At 37.0% G+C, this 18,643-nt stretch overlaps 2 protein-coding genes across 3 annotated transcripts in view; one reads left to right on the plus strand and one right to left on the minus strand.

Moving 5' to 3' along the window:
* APBB2 (amyloid beta precursor protein binding family B member 2) overlaps positions 1 to 18,643 on the plus strand; it is a 476,036-nt gene that overhangs the window by 409,707 nt on the left and 47,686 nt on the right. The window lies entirely within an intron of this gene.
* NSUN7 (NOP2/Sun RNA methyltransferase family member 7) overlaps positions 1 to 18,643 on the minus strand; it is a gene marked incomplete at its 3' end in the record, with an annotated part of 62,460 nt that overhangs the window by 20,908 nt on the left and 22,909 nt on the right. For both annotated transcript variants that reach the window (XM_081232593.1, XM_081232594.1), the window contains exons 4-7: positions 15,681 to 15,833; positions 15,159 to 15,342; positions 13,805 to 14,015; positions 5,862 to 6,005 (exon numbers count right to left, since the gene is read on the minus strand). In XM_081232593.1, the coding sequence (XP_081088719.1) occupies positions 5,862 to 6,005; positions 13,805 to 14,015; positions 15,159 to 15,342; positions 15,681 to 15,833 (692 nt within the window). The remainder of the gene's footprint in view (positions 1 to 5,861; positions 6,006 to 13,804; positions 14,016 to 15,158; positions 15,343 to 15,680; positions 15,834 to 18,643) is intronic.

Below are 18,643 nucleotides of genomic sequence, written 5' to 3' on the forward strand. Positions count from 1 at the left end.
GGAAAAAAGATTTATTTTCCAAGGTAGAAACTGATGGGCTATAGTCAGATCTGAGTAAGAAAGAACACAAAAGGATACAGTTAAAAACATTAACTTACTGAAAGAAATTTAGGAAGAAAAAATTAGAGGGCCCGTGTGCAGCAACGAAGACCCAATGCAGCCAAAAATAAATAAATAAAATTAATAGAAAGAAAGAAAGAAAGAAAGAGAAAGAAATTCTTAGAGTAATTCTTTAAATTTCTGAAACTATTTTTTTTTTTTTTTTTTTTTTTGCGGTACGCGGGCCTCTCACTGTTCTGGCCTCTCCCGTTGCGGAGCACAGGTTCCGGACGCGCAGGCTCAGCAGCCATGGCTCACGGGCCTAGCCGCTCTGCAGCATGTGGGATCTTCCTGGACCGGGGCACGAACCTGGGTCCCCTGTATCGGCAGGTGGACTCTCAACCACTGCGCCACCAGGGAAGCCCCTGAAACTATTTTTAACATATTTCTTGATAATATTAACTAAGATATATTGAATACTACTCTATATAGATTATCTTATTCAACAACCCCTTGAAGCATTATTATCCTTTTAACATTGAAAAAACTGTTCAAGCATACATTAAACAACTTGTCTAAGATCACATAGCTACTAGTTGAGAGCCAGGTTCTAGCTTGGCAATCTGACCAACCTTCTAACCCCTGTTTTATTCTGCCTCTCAGTAACTCCCTGCAGTATGAAAACCAATTATTTATACCATATATTTGGCTATTCCCCACTCCAGTAATATCACTAAAGCTTAATTAAACTCCATTTCTTCCCAATTTAGTTTTACACTTTACATTTTTCTCTTTCATCACTTTTTTTTTTTTTTTTTCTTTTTTTTTGCGGTATGTGGGCCTCGCGCTGTTGTGGCCTCTCCCGTTGTGGAGCACAGGCTCCGGACGCGCAGGCCCAGCGGCCATGGCTCACGGGCCCAGCCGCTCCACGGCATGTGGGATCTTCCCGGACCGGGGCACGAACCCGTGTCCCCCGCATCGGCAGGCGGGCTCTCAACCACTGCACCACCCGGGAAGCCCTCTTTCATCACTTTTTAAAGGACTATTTATCCATTATTATACTCTAAAACCATATCAGCTTACCTTTTCACCCCATTTTAAAATAATTCCAAGTTGTTAGCAGAGATCGACTTCATACATTCCTCAAACATGATAATTTTTATGATAAACATTCTAAAATTGGTTGTAATGTTTTCCAATGTTAAATTGTTTTTCAAACTAATTCATGATTTCTCACGAATCTAAGTCTTTTGGATTCATCCCCACTAAATTTATGACTAATATTTCTACCATAACCACTAGGTCAGCAGTTCCTTATTTGCTCTGGCTATTACCTCATCAAAGTACAGTTTCCTTCAAAACCCTCCTTTTTTCCAGGTTTTCCAAAGACCACTTCTTGGCTTATCCGGCCACCTCTTCAAGGATTTCAAAGTATTACCAATATCTAGGAAACTTTTTACTTTCCCTCTTTTTGTCATTTGTAGTTACCTTTGTGCTTCACCCACACCCCAGCCTCTAAATGATTTTTACCTATGGTTTATTTTGTTCTGCATTCCCACTTCAAGATGACCCAGGATAAGGCCAGAGTCTCACAGTAGTTCTAAGCTCTAGTTCTCTTAACTGGAATGCTTATTGTAGGTGCAGCTATTTCGTCCCCTCTTCTTTCAAAATCTAATTCTTCTTTGATCATTTCCCATAGTTAGTGTGGGAATTTTCTCAGTCTACCATACTCCCATCTGAGTTGGTTAGTCTTGGAAAGAAATTTTCTGTAGCAAGACAGAATTCCACATAGTTCAGTATAAGCCCAGTTAAAAATTGTGTGGTATAGTGCAGGGGTCCCCGGCCCCCAGCCACGGACCAGTAGTGGTCCATGGCCTGTTAGGAACTGGGCCACACACAGCAGGAGGTGAGCAGTGGGCGAGAGAGTGAAGCTTCATCTGTATTTACAGCCTCTCCCCATCACTCACATTACCGCCTGAGCTCCACCTCCTGTCAGATCAGGGGCAGCATTAGATTCTCATCGGAATGTGAACCCTACTGTGAACTGCACATGCGAGGGATCTAGGTTGCGTGCTCCTTATGAGAATCTAATGCCTGATGATCTGAGGTGGAGCTGAGGCAGTGATGCTAGCGCTGGGGAGCGGCTGCAAATACAGATTATCATTAGCAGAGAGGTTTGACTGCACAGAGACCATAATAAATCAATTGCTTGCAGACTCATCAAATCCCTATCAGTTATACAGATTGCCAACAAACACATGAAAGAATGCTCAACATCATTAATCATTAGAGAAATGCAAATCAAAACTACAATGAGATATCATCTCACACCAGTCAGAATGGCCATCATCAAAAAATCTACAAACAATAAATGCTGGAGAGGGTGTGGAGAAAAGGGAACCCTCTTGCACTGTTGGTGGGAATGTAAATTGATACAGCCACTATGGAGAACACTATGGAGGTTCCTTAAAAAACTACAAATAGAACTACCATATGACCCAGCAATCCCACTACGGGGCATATATACCCTGAGAAAACCATAATTCAAAAAGAGTCATGTACCAAAATGTTCATTGCAGCTCTATTTACAATAGCCAGGACATGGAAGCAGCCTAAGTGTCCATCAACGGATGAATGGATAAAGAAGATGTGGCACATATATACAATGGAATATTACTCAGCCATAAAAAGAAACGAAATTGAGTTATTTATAGTGAGGTGGATGGACCTAGAGTCTGTCATACAGAGTGAAGTAAGTCAGAAAGAGAAAGACAAATACCGTATGCTAACACATATATATGGAATCTAAGGAAAAAAAAAAGGTCACGAAGAACCTAGAGGCAAGACGGGAATAAAGACATAGACCTACTAGAGAATGGACTTGAGGATATGGGGAGGGGGAAGGGTAAGCTGTGACAAAGCGAAAGAGAGGCATGGACATATATACACTTCCAAACGTAAGGTAGATAGATAGTGGGAAGCAGCCACAGAGCACAGGGAGATCAGCTCGGTGCTTTGTGACCACCTGGAGGGGTGGGATGGGGAGGGTGGGAGGGAGGGAGATGCATGAGGGAAGGGATGTGGGAACAGATGTATATGTATGACTGATTCACTTTGATATAAAGCAGAAACTAATTTAAAAAAATAAAAAAAAAAGAGTCATGTACCAAAATGTTCATTGCAGCTCTATTTACAATAGCCAGGACATGGAAGCAACCTAAGTGTCCATCAACAGATGAATGGATAAAGAAGATGTGGCACATATATACAATGGAATATTACTCAGCCATAAAAAGAAATGAAATTGAGTTATTTGTAGTGAGGTGGATGGACCTAGAGTCTGTCATACAGAGTAAATTAAGTCAGAAAGAGAAAAACAAATACCGTATGCTAACACATATATATGGAATCTAAGGAAAAAAAAAAAGGTCACGAAGAACCTAGAGGCAAGACGGGAATAAAGACATAGACCTACTAGAGAATGGACTTGAGGATATGGGGAGGGGGAAGGGTAAGCTGTGACTAAGTGATAGAGTGGCATGGACATATATACACTACCAAACATAAAACAGCTAGTGGGAAGCAGCCGCATAGCACAGGGAGATCAGCTCAGTGCTTTGTGATCACCTAGAGGGGTGGGACAGGGAGGGTGGGGGGGAGGGAGACGCAAGAGGGAAGAGATATGGGAACATATGTATATGTATAACTGATTCACTTTGTTATAAAGCAGAAACTAACACACCGTTGTAAAGCAATTATACTCCAATAAAGATGTTAAAAAAAAAATCCCTATCAGTGAGTGGCAAGTGACAATTAAGCTGCATCTTATGGAGTAGACTGGACATAAGCAACACACTTTGGTTGTCACTGTCTCCCATCATCCCCCGATGGGACCATCTAGTTGCAGGAAAACAAGCTCAGGGCTCCCACTGATTCTGCATTATGATGAGTTGTATAATTATTTCATTATATATTACAATGTAACAATAATAGAAATAAAGTGTACAATAAGGACTTCCCTAGTGGCGCAGTGGTTAAGAATCCGCCTGCTGGACTTCCCTGGTGGCAGAGTGGTTAAGAATCAGCCTGGCAATGCAGGGGACACGGGTTCGAGCCCTGGTCCGGGAAGATCTAAGCAACTAAGAGCAACTAAGCAACTAAGCAGAGCAACTAAGCCCGTGCATCACAACTACTGAACCTGCACTCTAGAGCCCATGAGTCAAAACTACTGAGTCCGTGTGCCACAACTACTGAAGCCTGCATGCCTTGAACCCATGCTCTGCAACAAGAGAAGCCACCGCAATGAGAAGCCCGCACACCACAACGAAGAGTAGCCCCTGCTCGCCACAACTAGAGAAAGCCCGTGCGCAGCAACGAAGACCCAACACAGCCAAAAATAAATAAATAAATTTTTTTAATTAAAAAAAAAAGCGCACAAAAATGTAGTGTGCTTGAATCATCCCAAAACCATCCCCCCACCCCAACCACCGGTCCATGGAAAAACTGTCTTCTACGGAACCAGTCGCTGGTGCCAAAGAGGTTGGGGACCACTGGTATAGTGGAATTCTTTCTATAGTGTAATATAGTGGAATGTGCTAACTAATCTGAATTTGAATCCCAGCTTTGAATCTAGCTACATGACCTCAGGCAACTTGCTAAATTTGTCTGAATCTTGGGGGGTTTTTTCCCCTTTATAAAAGAGAGATAATTAAATAACACTATCCTCACAAAGTTATTGTGAATATTAAGTTATAATGCATGAACACTTCCTAGATATTGACTGGGGCATAGTTGCGCTCCATATATATTAGTTTCTTTCCCTCAATTACTTTTTCTTCATTTTAGATTCTGTCCTTGCTAGAAATAGAAAACAGTTACTCAACATATACTGAATGTTGGTGGAATGTCTTCACTGTTTAATATTCTAGTTAACCGTACCTATGCCTTTCACTATAAACAAGGAATTAGAGTAAGAAGCAATTTCAGAGCATGCTGTGATTAAGAGCATGATTCAAAGGGCCAGAGTCAAAGCAGTAGTGTTTGAATCCAGGCTCTGACACTTACCAGTCAAAAGACTCTGAGAGGCTTCAACCTCTCTTGAGCCTCAGATTCCATATTTATAAAAGAGAAATAATGAGTAACCAATTCATTGAGTTCTTGTGAGGATTTGATAAAATAATCCAAGCAAAGTATTTAGTTCAGTGCCTTATACATAAGTGCTCAATAAATGTTAATGTTAAATAATCTCTTAATTTATTAAAGAAGCAAATAAAATATTCTCAGAATATTTAATCTGAGATATTCGTATCATAAAACATACATACTGGGGGTTAAAGAAGTCTTGAGTTTGAAATAGTCTGATCATGATTTAATTGGGATCATCTTGAAGCACAGACTCTAGTCAGGCAGATCTAAATCTGAATCCTAGCTCTCTTACCAACTAGTTATGTGACTTTATAAAAATGAATGAATCTTTCTGAGTCTCAGTTTTTTTATCTATAAAATGCTGATAAATGTTAATGCCTATATTCTGAGCTCTGGTATATGCCAGAATAGCATACTGGCATCTGTTCTGATTGCCTACATCACTCTAATTATTGAACATTTTGAATATTCCCCTTGCCCGTATCTCACAGAACTGGTATAATAAAGATTAAATGAGGTAATGAATGTAAAATACTTTATCCATAATAAGTGCTTTATATATGGTAGTGATTCATTAATCAGATGTATCTGATATGTCATCTTAATGATTTTAAATAATTTCATTTTAAAAACATTAAAATTTCAATAATTTAGAAATTAAAAATTAAAGCAAGTACCTTCATGCTCAGTTAAAATAAATTCTACTGGATTGCTAACACCCAGTCCTGAACAACGAGGTAGCAGCAGAATCACTTTAACTTTCTGTAACCTATGATCCTCTGACTCAAGGTTAATAAATGTCTCATGAAGTATTTCAATATCTGGGAGAAAAAACACAGAAAATGTATGTAAAAATATTAATTAAAAGTCTTAATGCAGTATGTAATTATATCTATTTATCACTGTTCATTTTTAAATCCTCAACCCCACAAAACGTCATTTTAATGCAGTCAGAAAAGAGGATTATTTTCTGATAACATCCTAAAGTTAATGCATGAATTCTCTTAATAGAGTTTTCTCCTTTACTTGAGAGAATGATTTTGAAGTTTAAATATCTTCTACATAAAATATAATTTAAATTTTCCATTCTGAACTTCAGATTCCATTTAAAGCAGTATGGTATAGTGGAGGGAAATGGCTTTTAGAGGCAGAAATACCCAAGTTTGACTCCCAACTTCACTATTTCCTATCTGTGACTTAATCTCTGTAAGCCTCAATCTCCTTATTTGTAAAATGGGATAACAAAGCCTACACCTCATCTAATTATAGTGAAGATTGAGATAAAGTAGTTAGGCTTAGCATGGTGCCTAGTATACAGTAAATGCTCAGTATTGGTTACTTCCCTTCCCATTTTTTAACCCCTTTTATAGTCTATTTTTCCCAGAAAAAAAATTTTTATTAGCATTTATATTTTCACTTAGCATTTTATAATTTTTATTTAGCTACAGTCTAAAGGTCCTCAGGGACCTTATAATTTAGTTTAAGAGTGTCTGCCTTCCCTCAGGTTATAACTATCTGTGACCCTATCTTAGGGCCACCCCTTCACTTCTGCAACGGCTCCCATTCCCCGCATCTGCTGAGGAGTCACTCTTGAAATTGCCCTACCCAACCCTTCTCTTGTCTGATCAATTCTTCCCTCTTTCTATTCTGTCTCTTTTGAAAAAAATTTTTTAATCAAGTGGGCCTTTTTCTTTTTTCCCCTATTTTTAACTTTTTATTATAAAAGTTTAAACATATTGTGTCAAAAATAGACATAATATGTAATCAATTCTCAAGTACCCGTTATGGTGCTTCAACAATGAACCATTCATGCCCAATCTTGTTTCATCTATATCCACACCCACTTCCACTCCCCCATATTATTTTGAATCTATAAAATATTTCACCATATATCTCTAAAAGATAAGAACCCCTTTAAAAATACAACCCCATATATTTTTAAAAGTAATTCCTTATTATCATCAAATAATAATGGCATACAATCGTGGCTCAAATTTTCCAATAGTCTCACACTTGTCAAATTTTTTTTTACAGTTTGTTTAAATCAGGATTTAGATAAGGTACATACATTGCAATTAGTTGATGTCTTATTTTAAATTTCTTTTTGTTTATAGGTACCCTCTCCATTTTTTCTTATCATTTATTTCTAAATGAAACATGTTTTTTTTGTACTACTAGAGTTTCCCGCAGTCTGGATTTTGCTAATTACTTTCCTAAAGTGTAGTTTATTAGTAGCTGGATCTTTAGAGCTTAATTAGATTCAAGCTCTTTTTTTTTCTTGGTGGGTGAGGAGCATAAAACTACTTCACAAGTGGCGTCACATTCATCCATTAAATTGCCTTTATGGTACCAGCAAGGGGGTTGCAAAATAGTCATATTCTACTCCCGTCTTCCCTTTTTCATTTATCACCTGGAATGCTTCTAAAAGAAGAAACTTCCCTTCCTCTACTGCTTGGTTACCCAGTGGTCCCTATTCTCTCTGGTTAACTAGGTAAAAATTCAAAGGGGTAATAAACCTGGAACTGCTGGATCATAGGGCATGTATTTTTTCAATTTTAGTGATTAATGCTAGTTTTCCAAAGTCACTGTACAAATTTACAGTCCAACCAACGGTGTTTGAGCATTCCTAATGCTCCTTACCTTGCCAGCACATGGTACTGCCATCTTTTTAATTTTAATCATTCTGTGGATATGTGGTGGTAAGTTGTGATTTGAACTGCATTTCCCTGATTACTAATGGGGTTAAGGTACTTTTGCATAAGTTTTTTTGGTATTTGTATACCCTCTTTTGTGAAATGCCTGGTCATGTCTCTTGCACATTTTCCAATTGGGCTGTCTTTTTTATTGTTAATTTGTAAGAATTCTTTGTACACTGTGGCAAAAAAAAACTTCATCAGTTTATATATTCCCTCTCTATAGTTTGCCTTTGTACTCTCTTAATGCATAGAAGTCCTTAAATTTAAAAAAATTTTACTGTAGTCCAATTTTTTTTTTTTCTTTGCGGTACGTGGGCCTCTCACCACTGTGGCCTCTCCCGTTGCGGAGCACAGGCTCCGGACGCGCAGGCTCAGTGGCCATGTCTCACGGGCCCAGCCGCTCCGCGGCATGTGGGATTCTCCCGGCTGGGGCACGAACCGGTGTCCCCTGCATCGGCAGGCGGACTCTCCACTGCGCCACCAGGGAAGCCCTGTAGTCCAATTTATCAATCTTTTCTTTTATGATGAGTGCTTTATGTGCCCTGTTTAAGAAATCTTTACCAACCCCAGTCAAGAAGTTTTCTCCTATAATACATTCTAGATTCTAGATTTGTGTAGATGGTGTGAAGCAAGGGTCATTTTTTCCCAGCACCGTTTACTAAAAAGACCTTCTCGGGCTTCCCTGGTGGCGCAGTGGTTGAGAGTCCGCCTGCCGATGCAGGAGACACGGGTTCGTGCCCCGGTCCGGGAGGATCCCACATGCCGCAGAGCGGCTGGGCCCGTGAGCCATGGCCGCTGAGCCTGCGCGTCCGGAGCCTGTGCTCCGCAACGGGAGAGGCCACAACAGTGAGAGGCCCGCGTACCACAAAAAAATATATAAATAAATAAATAAAAAATAAAAAGACCTTCTCTTCCTTAATATCCTGTAGCATCAAGAGGATTGAATTGAATCTATACAGATCAACTTGGAGAGGAAACATCTTTATGACATTTAGTATTTCAATTCATGAACATGGTCTGTTGTTTCCATTTATTTAGGTCTTCTTTCTTTCTTTCAATAATGTTCCATAAGTTTTATGAGATGTATTCCTAAACGTTTTATGTTTTTTTGTTCATTGTAAAAGGTATCTGCTTCATTTTCAAATTTTTGTTATTGGTGTATGAAAACTGAATTTGTATGCTGACCTTGTATCTAGCAACACTGCAAAAGTCATATGTGTAACTGATTCACTTTGCTGTACAGCAGAAATTAACACAACATTGTAAATCAACCATACCCCAATAAAAATTAATTTAAAAAAGGCATACGTGAAATCTATAGTTTATAGATTACTTTGTATTTTCCACATATATAATCATGTCACCTATAAATTAAAGACAATTTTATTTCTTCCTTTCCAATCTTCTATTTCTTCTTTTCCTTTCTTACTGTACTGCCTATGGTTCCCAGTACAATGTTGATTAGAAGTGGTGATGGCAGACATGCTTATCTAATCCCTCATACCAGAAAGCTTTAAATATGCCATCAAGTATGATATTTGCTGTGTATATATATAATGAATGAATGTTAAACTTTATCAAATTTCTTTTCTGCATCTATTGAGATGACCATAAAATTATTCTCCTATTAACATGGTAACATAAATTGATTTTTAAGAGTGAAACCAACTTTGTATTCCTAGAATCCAGCTTATTTATAATGTATTATTCTTATATATTTCTAAATACAGTTTGCTAATACTTATTTCAGCTAGCTAACACTTTTTACAAATGTGCTAATGAGTGGCACTAGCCTATAATTTTCCTTCCTTTAATATCCATTTCAAGTTTTTGATATTAAGGTTATAAATTAACTGGGAAGTAATCCTTCTTTTTCTATTCTCTGAAAGAGTATTATGTCTTCCTTAAAGGACTAAAGGTTTTTAAATTTTTTGCTTGGGCTTCCCTGGTGGCGCAGTGGTTGAGAATCTGCCTGCCAATGCAGGGGACACGGGTTCGAGCCCTGGTCTGGGAAGATCCCACATGCCGCGGAGCAAGTAGGCCCGTGAGCCACAACTACTGAGCCTGCGCGTCTGGAGCCTGTGCTCCACAACAAGAGAGGCCGCGATGGTGAGAGGCCCGCGCACCGTGATGAAGAGTGGCCCCCGCTTGCCACAACTAGAGAAAGCCCTCACACAGAAACGAAGACCCAACACAGCCCTAAATAAATAAATAAATTAATTAATTAAAAAAAAAAAAAAAAATTTTTTTGCTTTGTGAGTGGGGAGATTTTCAATTATGAATTTAATAGACATTTATATCCACTAATTTTAAGATCTTAATAGATACAAGAGTATTCAGATTTTCTATTTCTTCTTCTGTCAGTTTTGGTAAGTTGTGTTGTTCTAGGAATATGCCAATGTCATCTAAATGTTCAAGTTTGCTCATAGTATTTTTTATTATGTTTTAAATGTCTCTAGGATCTGTAGTAATATCTCCCTGTCCATTACTGATAACTGAACTGTTTTATAAACTTTTTTCTTGAAGAGCTGAATTAAATTAATATACTTTACCCATTTTTAAATTGTGATATATGTCTTATTATTGTTTACATATTCTAGATACAAGCCCCTTATTACATATATGATTTGCAAATATTTTCTCCCATTCTGTGGGTTGTCTTTTCACTTTCTTGATAGTGACCTTTGAAGAACAAAAGTTTTTCATTTAGATGAAGTTCAATTTACCTTTTCTTTTGTTGTGCTTTTGGTGTTTAAACAACCACTGCCAAATTCAAAGTCACAAAGTTTTACCCCTGTGTTTTCTTCTAGAAGTTTTATAGTTTTACCTCTTATAATTAGGTCTTTGATCCAGTTTGAGTTAATATTTGTATATGATTTGAAGTAAGGGTCCAACTTCATTCTTTTGCACATGGATATCCAGTTATCCCAGCACCATTTGTTGAAAAGACTATTCTTCCCTTGTTGAATGGTCTTGGCGCACTTGTCAAAAATCAATTGACCGTAAATGTAAGATTTTACTTCTGGATTCTCAATTCTATCCACTGATCTACATTTTTATCTTTATGCCAGTCCCACATTGTCTTGATTTCTAAAGCTGTGTAGTGAATTTTGAAATCAGGAAGTGTGAGTCCTAAAACTTTGTTCTTTTTCAAGACTGCTTTGGCTACTCCAGGTCCCTCGGATTTCCATGTGAATTTTAGGACAGAATGTCAATTTCTGCAAAAAAGCCAGCTAGGGTTTTTATAGGGATTGCATTAAATCTGTATTTTTTCATGGATTCTTTAGAATTTTCTATATACAGAGCATTTTATCTGCTGTTTCTAGATAATGTGGCTTTATATATGTTGAGACTATGTTATTATGTACATACTTCTTAGTACTGGTATATTTTCCTGATGATTTAAACATGCTATATTTCTAGTAAGTTTTCTTGACATAGCACTACTTTGTCTGTAGCTCTTTTTGTTAGTATGTTCACTGAATATCTTTTTCTGTCCTTCTAAGTTTTTTTTTTAAATATCCTTTTATGTAAGGGGTATCTCTTATAAGTAGCATTTTAAAGTTGATCTTTAAAAATCCAGTATTGATGTTCTTTGTCTTGTAATTCAAGTATTAGTCATGCATATCTAATATGTTTACTTATTGATTTATAAATACATATTTTTTAAAGTTTAATCTACTTACTTCCTTTCTATTTGTCTTTCCTTTTATACATTACTATGGTGATTCCAATTCCATATTCCACCCCTCCCCCTTAGCTATTAGTTTTACATTCTTTTATTATTTGTTTATTGTTTGCCCCTGATATTATAACACATACCAATGACTTAATAATTTACTACTTTTATCATTTCTTAGACAAAGCAACAATGATAGAACACATTAATTCCATTTCCGTCTCTAAACTATGTGCCATTGTTGTAATATATTTTAATTACATATAACACAAATATTGTTAGCTCCACAAGACATTAGTTTACAGTCCCACAAGACACTAGACTACAATTATTTAGATTTACCTATGTACTGACCTTTTCCATTGCTCTTCATTTCCTCCAGCATCTACAACCTTCTGTATGAGATAATATTCCTTCTACTCAAACAATAATCTTTAGTAAAGCCTTTATTGTATCTGCTGGTAACAAACTCACTCTCTTTTTCTGAGAGTGTCTTTACTTCAAAGGAAATTTTTGCTGAGTATAGAAACCTAGCCTGACGTTTTATTTCTGCACTATGAAGATACTGTTTGTCTCTGGCCTCAGTTGTTTCTGTTGAAAGTTAATTTCTAGTTTTACTGCTATCTCATCAAAGGTAATATGTATTATTTCCCTGGCTGCTTTGAATATTGTTCTTTGTCTTTGGTTTTCAGCAATTATGCTATGAGGTGCCTACTATGTTTTTTTTTTTTTTTTTTTGCTGTACGCGGGCCTCTCACTGCTGTGGCCTCTCCCGTTGCGGAGCACAGGCTCCGGACACACAGGCTCCACGGCCATGGCTCGCGGGCCCAGCCGCTGCGCGGCATGTGGGATCTTCCGGGATAGGGGCACGAACCCGTGTCCCCTGCATCGGCAGGCGGACTCTCAACCACTGCGCCACCAGGGAAGCCCCCTACTATGTTTTTTACACATTTATTTTTATTGGAGTTCATAGGGCTTCTTGAATCGGTGACTTTAATCAATTTTTAAAAACTCCCAGTCCGAATTTCACATATTGTTTCTTCCCAGTTCCTTTTCTCCTTTCTGGGTTCCCAATCACAACATACCTGAGATCACTGGATCACTGAATCTCATGTGTATTTTATGGTCTCTTCCATATTAGTCATCCTTTTGTCTCCTGATGCTTCAGTCTGGATAGTTTCTTCTAACTGATCAGTTCACTTATTCCTTCTTTTAGTTTTAACCTACTGTTAACTCTATCTGTTTATTTCTTAATTTCACATATTGTGTTTTTCAATTCTAGAATTTTCTTCTGAGTTTTTAAAAAATTATAGTTTCCAGTTCTCTGCTGAAATTCTGCAGTTTGTCATTTAGTCTCTTCAGCATATTAATCATAGTTAAAGTCCACATCTGATACCTCCAATACCTGGACCTTTTGTGGGTTTGCTTCTATTGCAGTATTTTTCTCTTTATTTCACTCACATCTTTCTTCTATTTTGTCTGATTTTTTTTTTGAGTGCCAGACACAGCATTTAAAAAAAAATAGGAGATAATATGAGATCCAGGATGATGTTACTTTCTTCCAGAGAGAAATTACTTTTGCCTCTGGCAATCCCAGATCACCTTAATCCAATTGGGAATTGAGATGACTGGAATTTGGGCTTCAATTCATCAGAGGACTGATCACTACCCAGGGTATACTTCTGTGCTCCAATGAAATCCTGGGTATTTACCAGTCTACCTCTCCATGTCAAGGCCTGAATTCTACTTATCATCTTGCTGACCCGGGTGAATCTATCAAAAGATTCGTTTAGTTTTTCAGCTTCACTGAACCTATAATGAAATGTTATCTTTTGTCACAGCATGATCCAATGGAAAAATTCTTCAAAACTAAGAAGCTTAAGGACTTAGCCTCTGGTCCTAGATATTAACTGTGTCCCTTAAGAACTCCTGTGATTGTGTTCTTATTTATTAAAAGATGACAATTTCTACCACTTACTTTAATTATTGTTTGAAACTCAAATTATGCAGTAGTTAAATGTCAAGCAATATACCAAAATGCCAATATATTCATTAATTTAAACTACAGTTGTTTAACCAATATTAAGCAACAAGAACAGCCTGATATAATACAGATTAGTGGGGGTTTTAGGAGTATACTTCATATATAGAGTTTTATATTACGAGAGATAAGAAATTCAAATATTTTTAACATTTCTAAATCTTACGGAACATTACCACCAAACAAATAAATATTTGTACATACTTTTACATCCCATTTTTGTGAAAAGGTTCTTCAGGTCAGGATCCTTAGCTTGTGATTGTACTCCACACACAAATATTTTTGAGGTATTATTATTTGTTAAGACTGACATATGGGCAACTGTGTACCACGAACCTGTATTGACCATTAAGATGTCATCATCCATATTTAATAAAGCCTTTACAGAATGGACAGCGAGACTTCGAGATTTGTCCTACAAGATAATGAATGGTACAATTAGAATTTCGAAGGGTTTGACTAGAAGCATGTACTGACTTCTTTTTGCCTTAGGTAAAACAAAGTATTGGCAGAAATTCTGAAGAGATACCTAACGCATTCAAGTTTAAAAGATCTTAACATATGTTAAAATATAAACTTAACAAAGATAACTGATATAAACTGATTTAAAACAATACCCTTTGTTTAGTCTAAATTATGACTGTTATCATTTAACTTTTACACAGTGATAAGGCAATGCCAAAATCCCCAAAATGTGATTAACAGATTACTGATGTCCTGCCTTAGCTCCCATTCTTAAGCCTTCATGAAAATGCACCCATTTGCTACTGCCATTCTTTCTTCCCCGTTACACTGTCATCTAAATGGCTGCTAGCTCACATAGATTAAAAGTAAGATGGTTGACAAGCTTATAAAAGAGGGATGGAGAGATGAGTTTCTGAAACTGATCTCAGTGCTCAATAAGGTGTCACAACAAAATAAGGCCAAGAGACTCTGCCCAAGAATGCAGGTACTATGAAGGGATAAACCTTACAAAACTTAGGTGAATGTGAGGCAAGAATTGAAATCTAAGGACATAAAAATTAATTTAACCTGATTTCTTTTAATTTTTCATTCTACTGAAACCACCTTATACCTCACATTCTCTTCCTGCACTGACAGCCATTTATATATACACATCTTACAAATCAAAGCTGTAGGAATATAGTAAAGAGGTAATGGGAAAGTATTGCACATTGCATTTTCAAATGCAGGATGGCACTAGCATCTTCCCCAGAAATGTAAAGAAGAAAAGGAATCATTGTGCCTTCTCTTGAATCCTCCCTTGGGAGAGAAAAACATAGCCTTTTAGCTGTAGGCAATAAGTTTCCCCATCTATGGTGTGTAGGAAGAATATGTTCTTTACAATATGCCCACTTCACATGGGGCAAAGATGCCAAAGTATAAAACGAAAACGGACTGTAGGGGTATTAATTTTATTCAAGGTGAAAATTAGGCCTTATAAACCTCCCTGATAACCTATACAAAATATAACCAATTTGTTAGGTTTTATTTTTAAGTGGAGGAATTCTCTGGGTGAGCAGGATTACTGAGAATCACAATGAAAGTGTTAGTTTACCTGAAATACAAGTTTATAATCTTTGAAAAGATCTATATTTAGAAGATCACTTTTAAGATGAGATGGAAAAATTAAGACATCATAGCAATGTTGATCCACAGCAAAGACTTTATTATCAATATGCAACACAGATTTGACTTTATTATAGCCTTTTTTCTTCAAACTATGATAAACTTCTTCAGGGCTGTAAATATATAACATTAGGTTTTAATTACAAATATAATACATCAAAAGTGTATTTAACACTAGAATCTTTTTCCTACAATAAATAAAAATATCACTGCATATATTGCATCTAATGGAATTTATAATTTTAGCCAACAATAAGTTGAAAAACAGAGACAAAAGTTAACACATTTATGTAATTACTTTCGGTAATCTGGTGATAAAATCCTGAACTAAACTATGATTCCCCAATCACTCCCCCAGATGAGCCCCCCAACCATTAAAAAGGTAATATTTCTTATCACATTATTTTGAAAGGCAAGTGACTTAAATAAAGAATTTGATTAGAAATCTTACCTGATTTTACATGTATTTATCCAAGCATAAAGTGGCAAAGTTGAGGCCCTTAGTTCCTGGTTCCTAACTGTTTCTGGAAGAATGTGGTAAATTGAAAGGGCATCATGTTTGATTCGACATCTTGCCAATGCCGCAGCCAATTTTGTCTTAAAACTAGAAATAGAAAATCCATTCTTGGTAAGTACTGCATTGAAAACAAGACTATCAATTTTCCACTAGAAACATTAACAATTAGATTTAGAATTTTAACTAATACTTCTATAATTCTGTTTCAAATTTTTGAAGTCTAAAATTAAAATTTGCCATATTTAAAAATGGAAATCCAATAATCCTGCTTCTTTTTTTCAGTTTTTGATGTCTCTGTATAGCTGTGTATCTCCTCAAATATATTTTTAAAATTTATTTATTTATTTATTTATGGCTGCGTTGGGTCTTCGTTGCTGCACGCGGGCTTTCTCTAGTTGTGGTGAGTGGGGGCTACTCTTCGTTGTGGTGCGTGGGCTTCTCATTGTCATGGCTTCTCTTGTTGCAGAGCACGGGCTCTAGGCGCGTGGGCTTCAGTAGTTGTGGCACGCAGGCTCAGTAGTTGTGGCTCGCGGGCTCTAGAGCACAGGCTCAGTAGTCGTGGCGCACGGGCTTAGTTGCTCCGCGGCATGTGAAATCTTCCCAGATCAGGGCTCGAACCCGTGTCCCCTGCATTGGCAGGCGGGTTCTTAACCACTGCGCCACCAGGGAAGTCCTCCTCAAATATTTAAAACGATTGCTGGCTGAGAGACAAATTTTATGTAGTGAAAAAGGTGTAGGATTTAGAGTCAGACAAACTTGAAGTTAATAAATTCAGGCTCTGTCACTTACTAGCTGTGCGACCTTAGGTATGATACTGAATCTCTCATCAGCCTCAGTTTTCTCATCTGTAAAATGTGATCAGCTCACCTTGCAATTAATGTGGTGATTAATATCATGTGTGTAAAATACTTAGCACAGTGCCTAGCACATGGCAGGCACTCATTATAGGTCAGTTATTATTATCAGAGATGGCAACAGTGTACTCTTGATAAGATTAAGGAACTTTCATGAATCTGTATCCAGTCCTTCCCAGTTCTGACTATTCCATACCTCAAAATTCCCAATAACAGAAAAGAAAAACAAGAACTGGTTAGCATAACCATGAAGATCCAATGATTTTTTTTTAATGTCATAGCCCAAATTTTTAATAAATGAGAATACAGGACTTACTCTTGACCTATATTCATAGCGTTTTCACAATAGGAATCTAACTGAATAATAAACCTCAAGGATAACCTTGAATGAGAAATGAGGAAGAGATGCCACAAAAAGTCAAGTTCCTTGAGAGTGGTGTATGTGGCTGCAGAAAGCTTAATAAGATAGAGATAGAGACAGAGAGCGAGAGCAGGGGGTGGGGGGGGAGGGAGGGAGGGAAACAGGGAGAGAGGATGAGAACACAGGGGCACTTTGGGTGGGGGGAGAGGGAAGGGTTATCAAACATTAAGCCTCCTGGGGCTATCACAGAATTAGATTTGTGGGAACTTCCCTGGTGGCACAGTGGATAAGACTCCGTGCTGCCAATGCAGGGGGCCCAGGTTCAATGTCTGATCAGGGAACTAGATCCTACATGCATGCCACAACTAAGAGTTCACATGCCACAACTAAGGAGTCTGTGTGCTGCAACTAAGACCCAGTGCAACCGAATAAATAAATTAAATTAACTTTTAAAAAAGAATTAGATTTGTGTAGTGCTATGTCCTAATGTCATAGAACTACAGCAAGGGACATTAAAAATAATTATATATTAATGTACATTGAAGAATAAATTAATATAAAGGGGATGAGTTACTGTTCTATATTATACACTGAGATGTTTCTGAGAACGACTATTTTTGACTAAACAGTCCTTCCAAATACCTACGTAGTTCGAATTTACCATAATAAATGCTACTGACAACTATTCATTCATTAAATATAAAGACCAGAGATATGAAGCCTAGAAAAATGTATGTGTTGTGTATATACAGGGAGTATAGGGAAAAAAGATTTTCCAAAACCCAGATAGCAAACATTTTGGACTGTGAATTTTAATATAATTTAATAATATAAAAAGTAACTTGAAGTATATGTACAGTTATAAAGATTCTTATATAAACATACAGTATCAGATTGAGGACAAAGACCAAATCCAAATGCTATTAGGATAACCAGATATAACACTTCCATAAATAAAATATCCTGTGATTACTAAAAAAACTTGCATAGCTTTAAGGTAGACTGCAGTGATGAAAATGGAAGCAAAAACAGCCTCTCCCAACATTCTTGATCCAGAGCTCCATCTCCTGCTACAATTTGTGTTATGGCAGAGAGTTGCTTAATTATCTTTTTATCAGCATCCCTGTTATACATGTAGCCAGAACTTTCTTTCTATATGTTAAATTGTAGTTATATAATTCCTAAGCTTAAATCTTAAATGAACCCATTAACTACAGGCCAGAATCCAAACTCTTTATCATGACACACAAGGATATTAATAACTTAACCTGAACCAACTCTTCCTTTCTCAGTTCTCACCACTCACATCCATAAATCTACTTCTAGTCACACACTGAGCTATTTACCACTCTTGCTTACATGCCACATCCATTCCCCTCTTTCTCTACTTGGCTGTTCCTCTGTCTCTCCAGACAGTATGGTTTGGACTCTGCAATCAGATTACCTGGGTTCAGATTCTGGTTCCACTAATTACTAGCTATGTGACTCTAGACAAGTTACTTAGCTTCTCTAAGCTCTAGGAATTAAGAAGTAGTATCTAACTCATAGAATGGTTGCAAAGATACTTTTGAATGTATTTAAAGTTAAGTTATTCAAGAAATGATAATGATTAATATGCTTATTCTTTTTTTTTTTTTTTTTTGGCTGCGTCAGGTCTTAGTTGAGGCACACGGGATCTGCAT

The sequence above is a fragment of the Mesoplodon bidens genome (assembly GCF_964165515.1).
Source record: "Mesoplodon bidens genome assembly, chromosome: 1".
Classification (NCBI taxonomy): Eukaryota; Metazoa; Chordata; class Mammalia; order Artiodactyla; family Ziphiidae; genus Mesoplodon; species Mesoplodon bidens.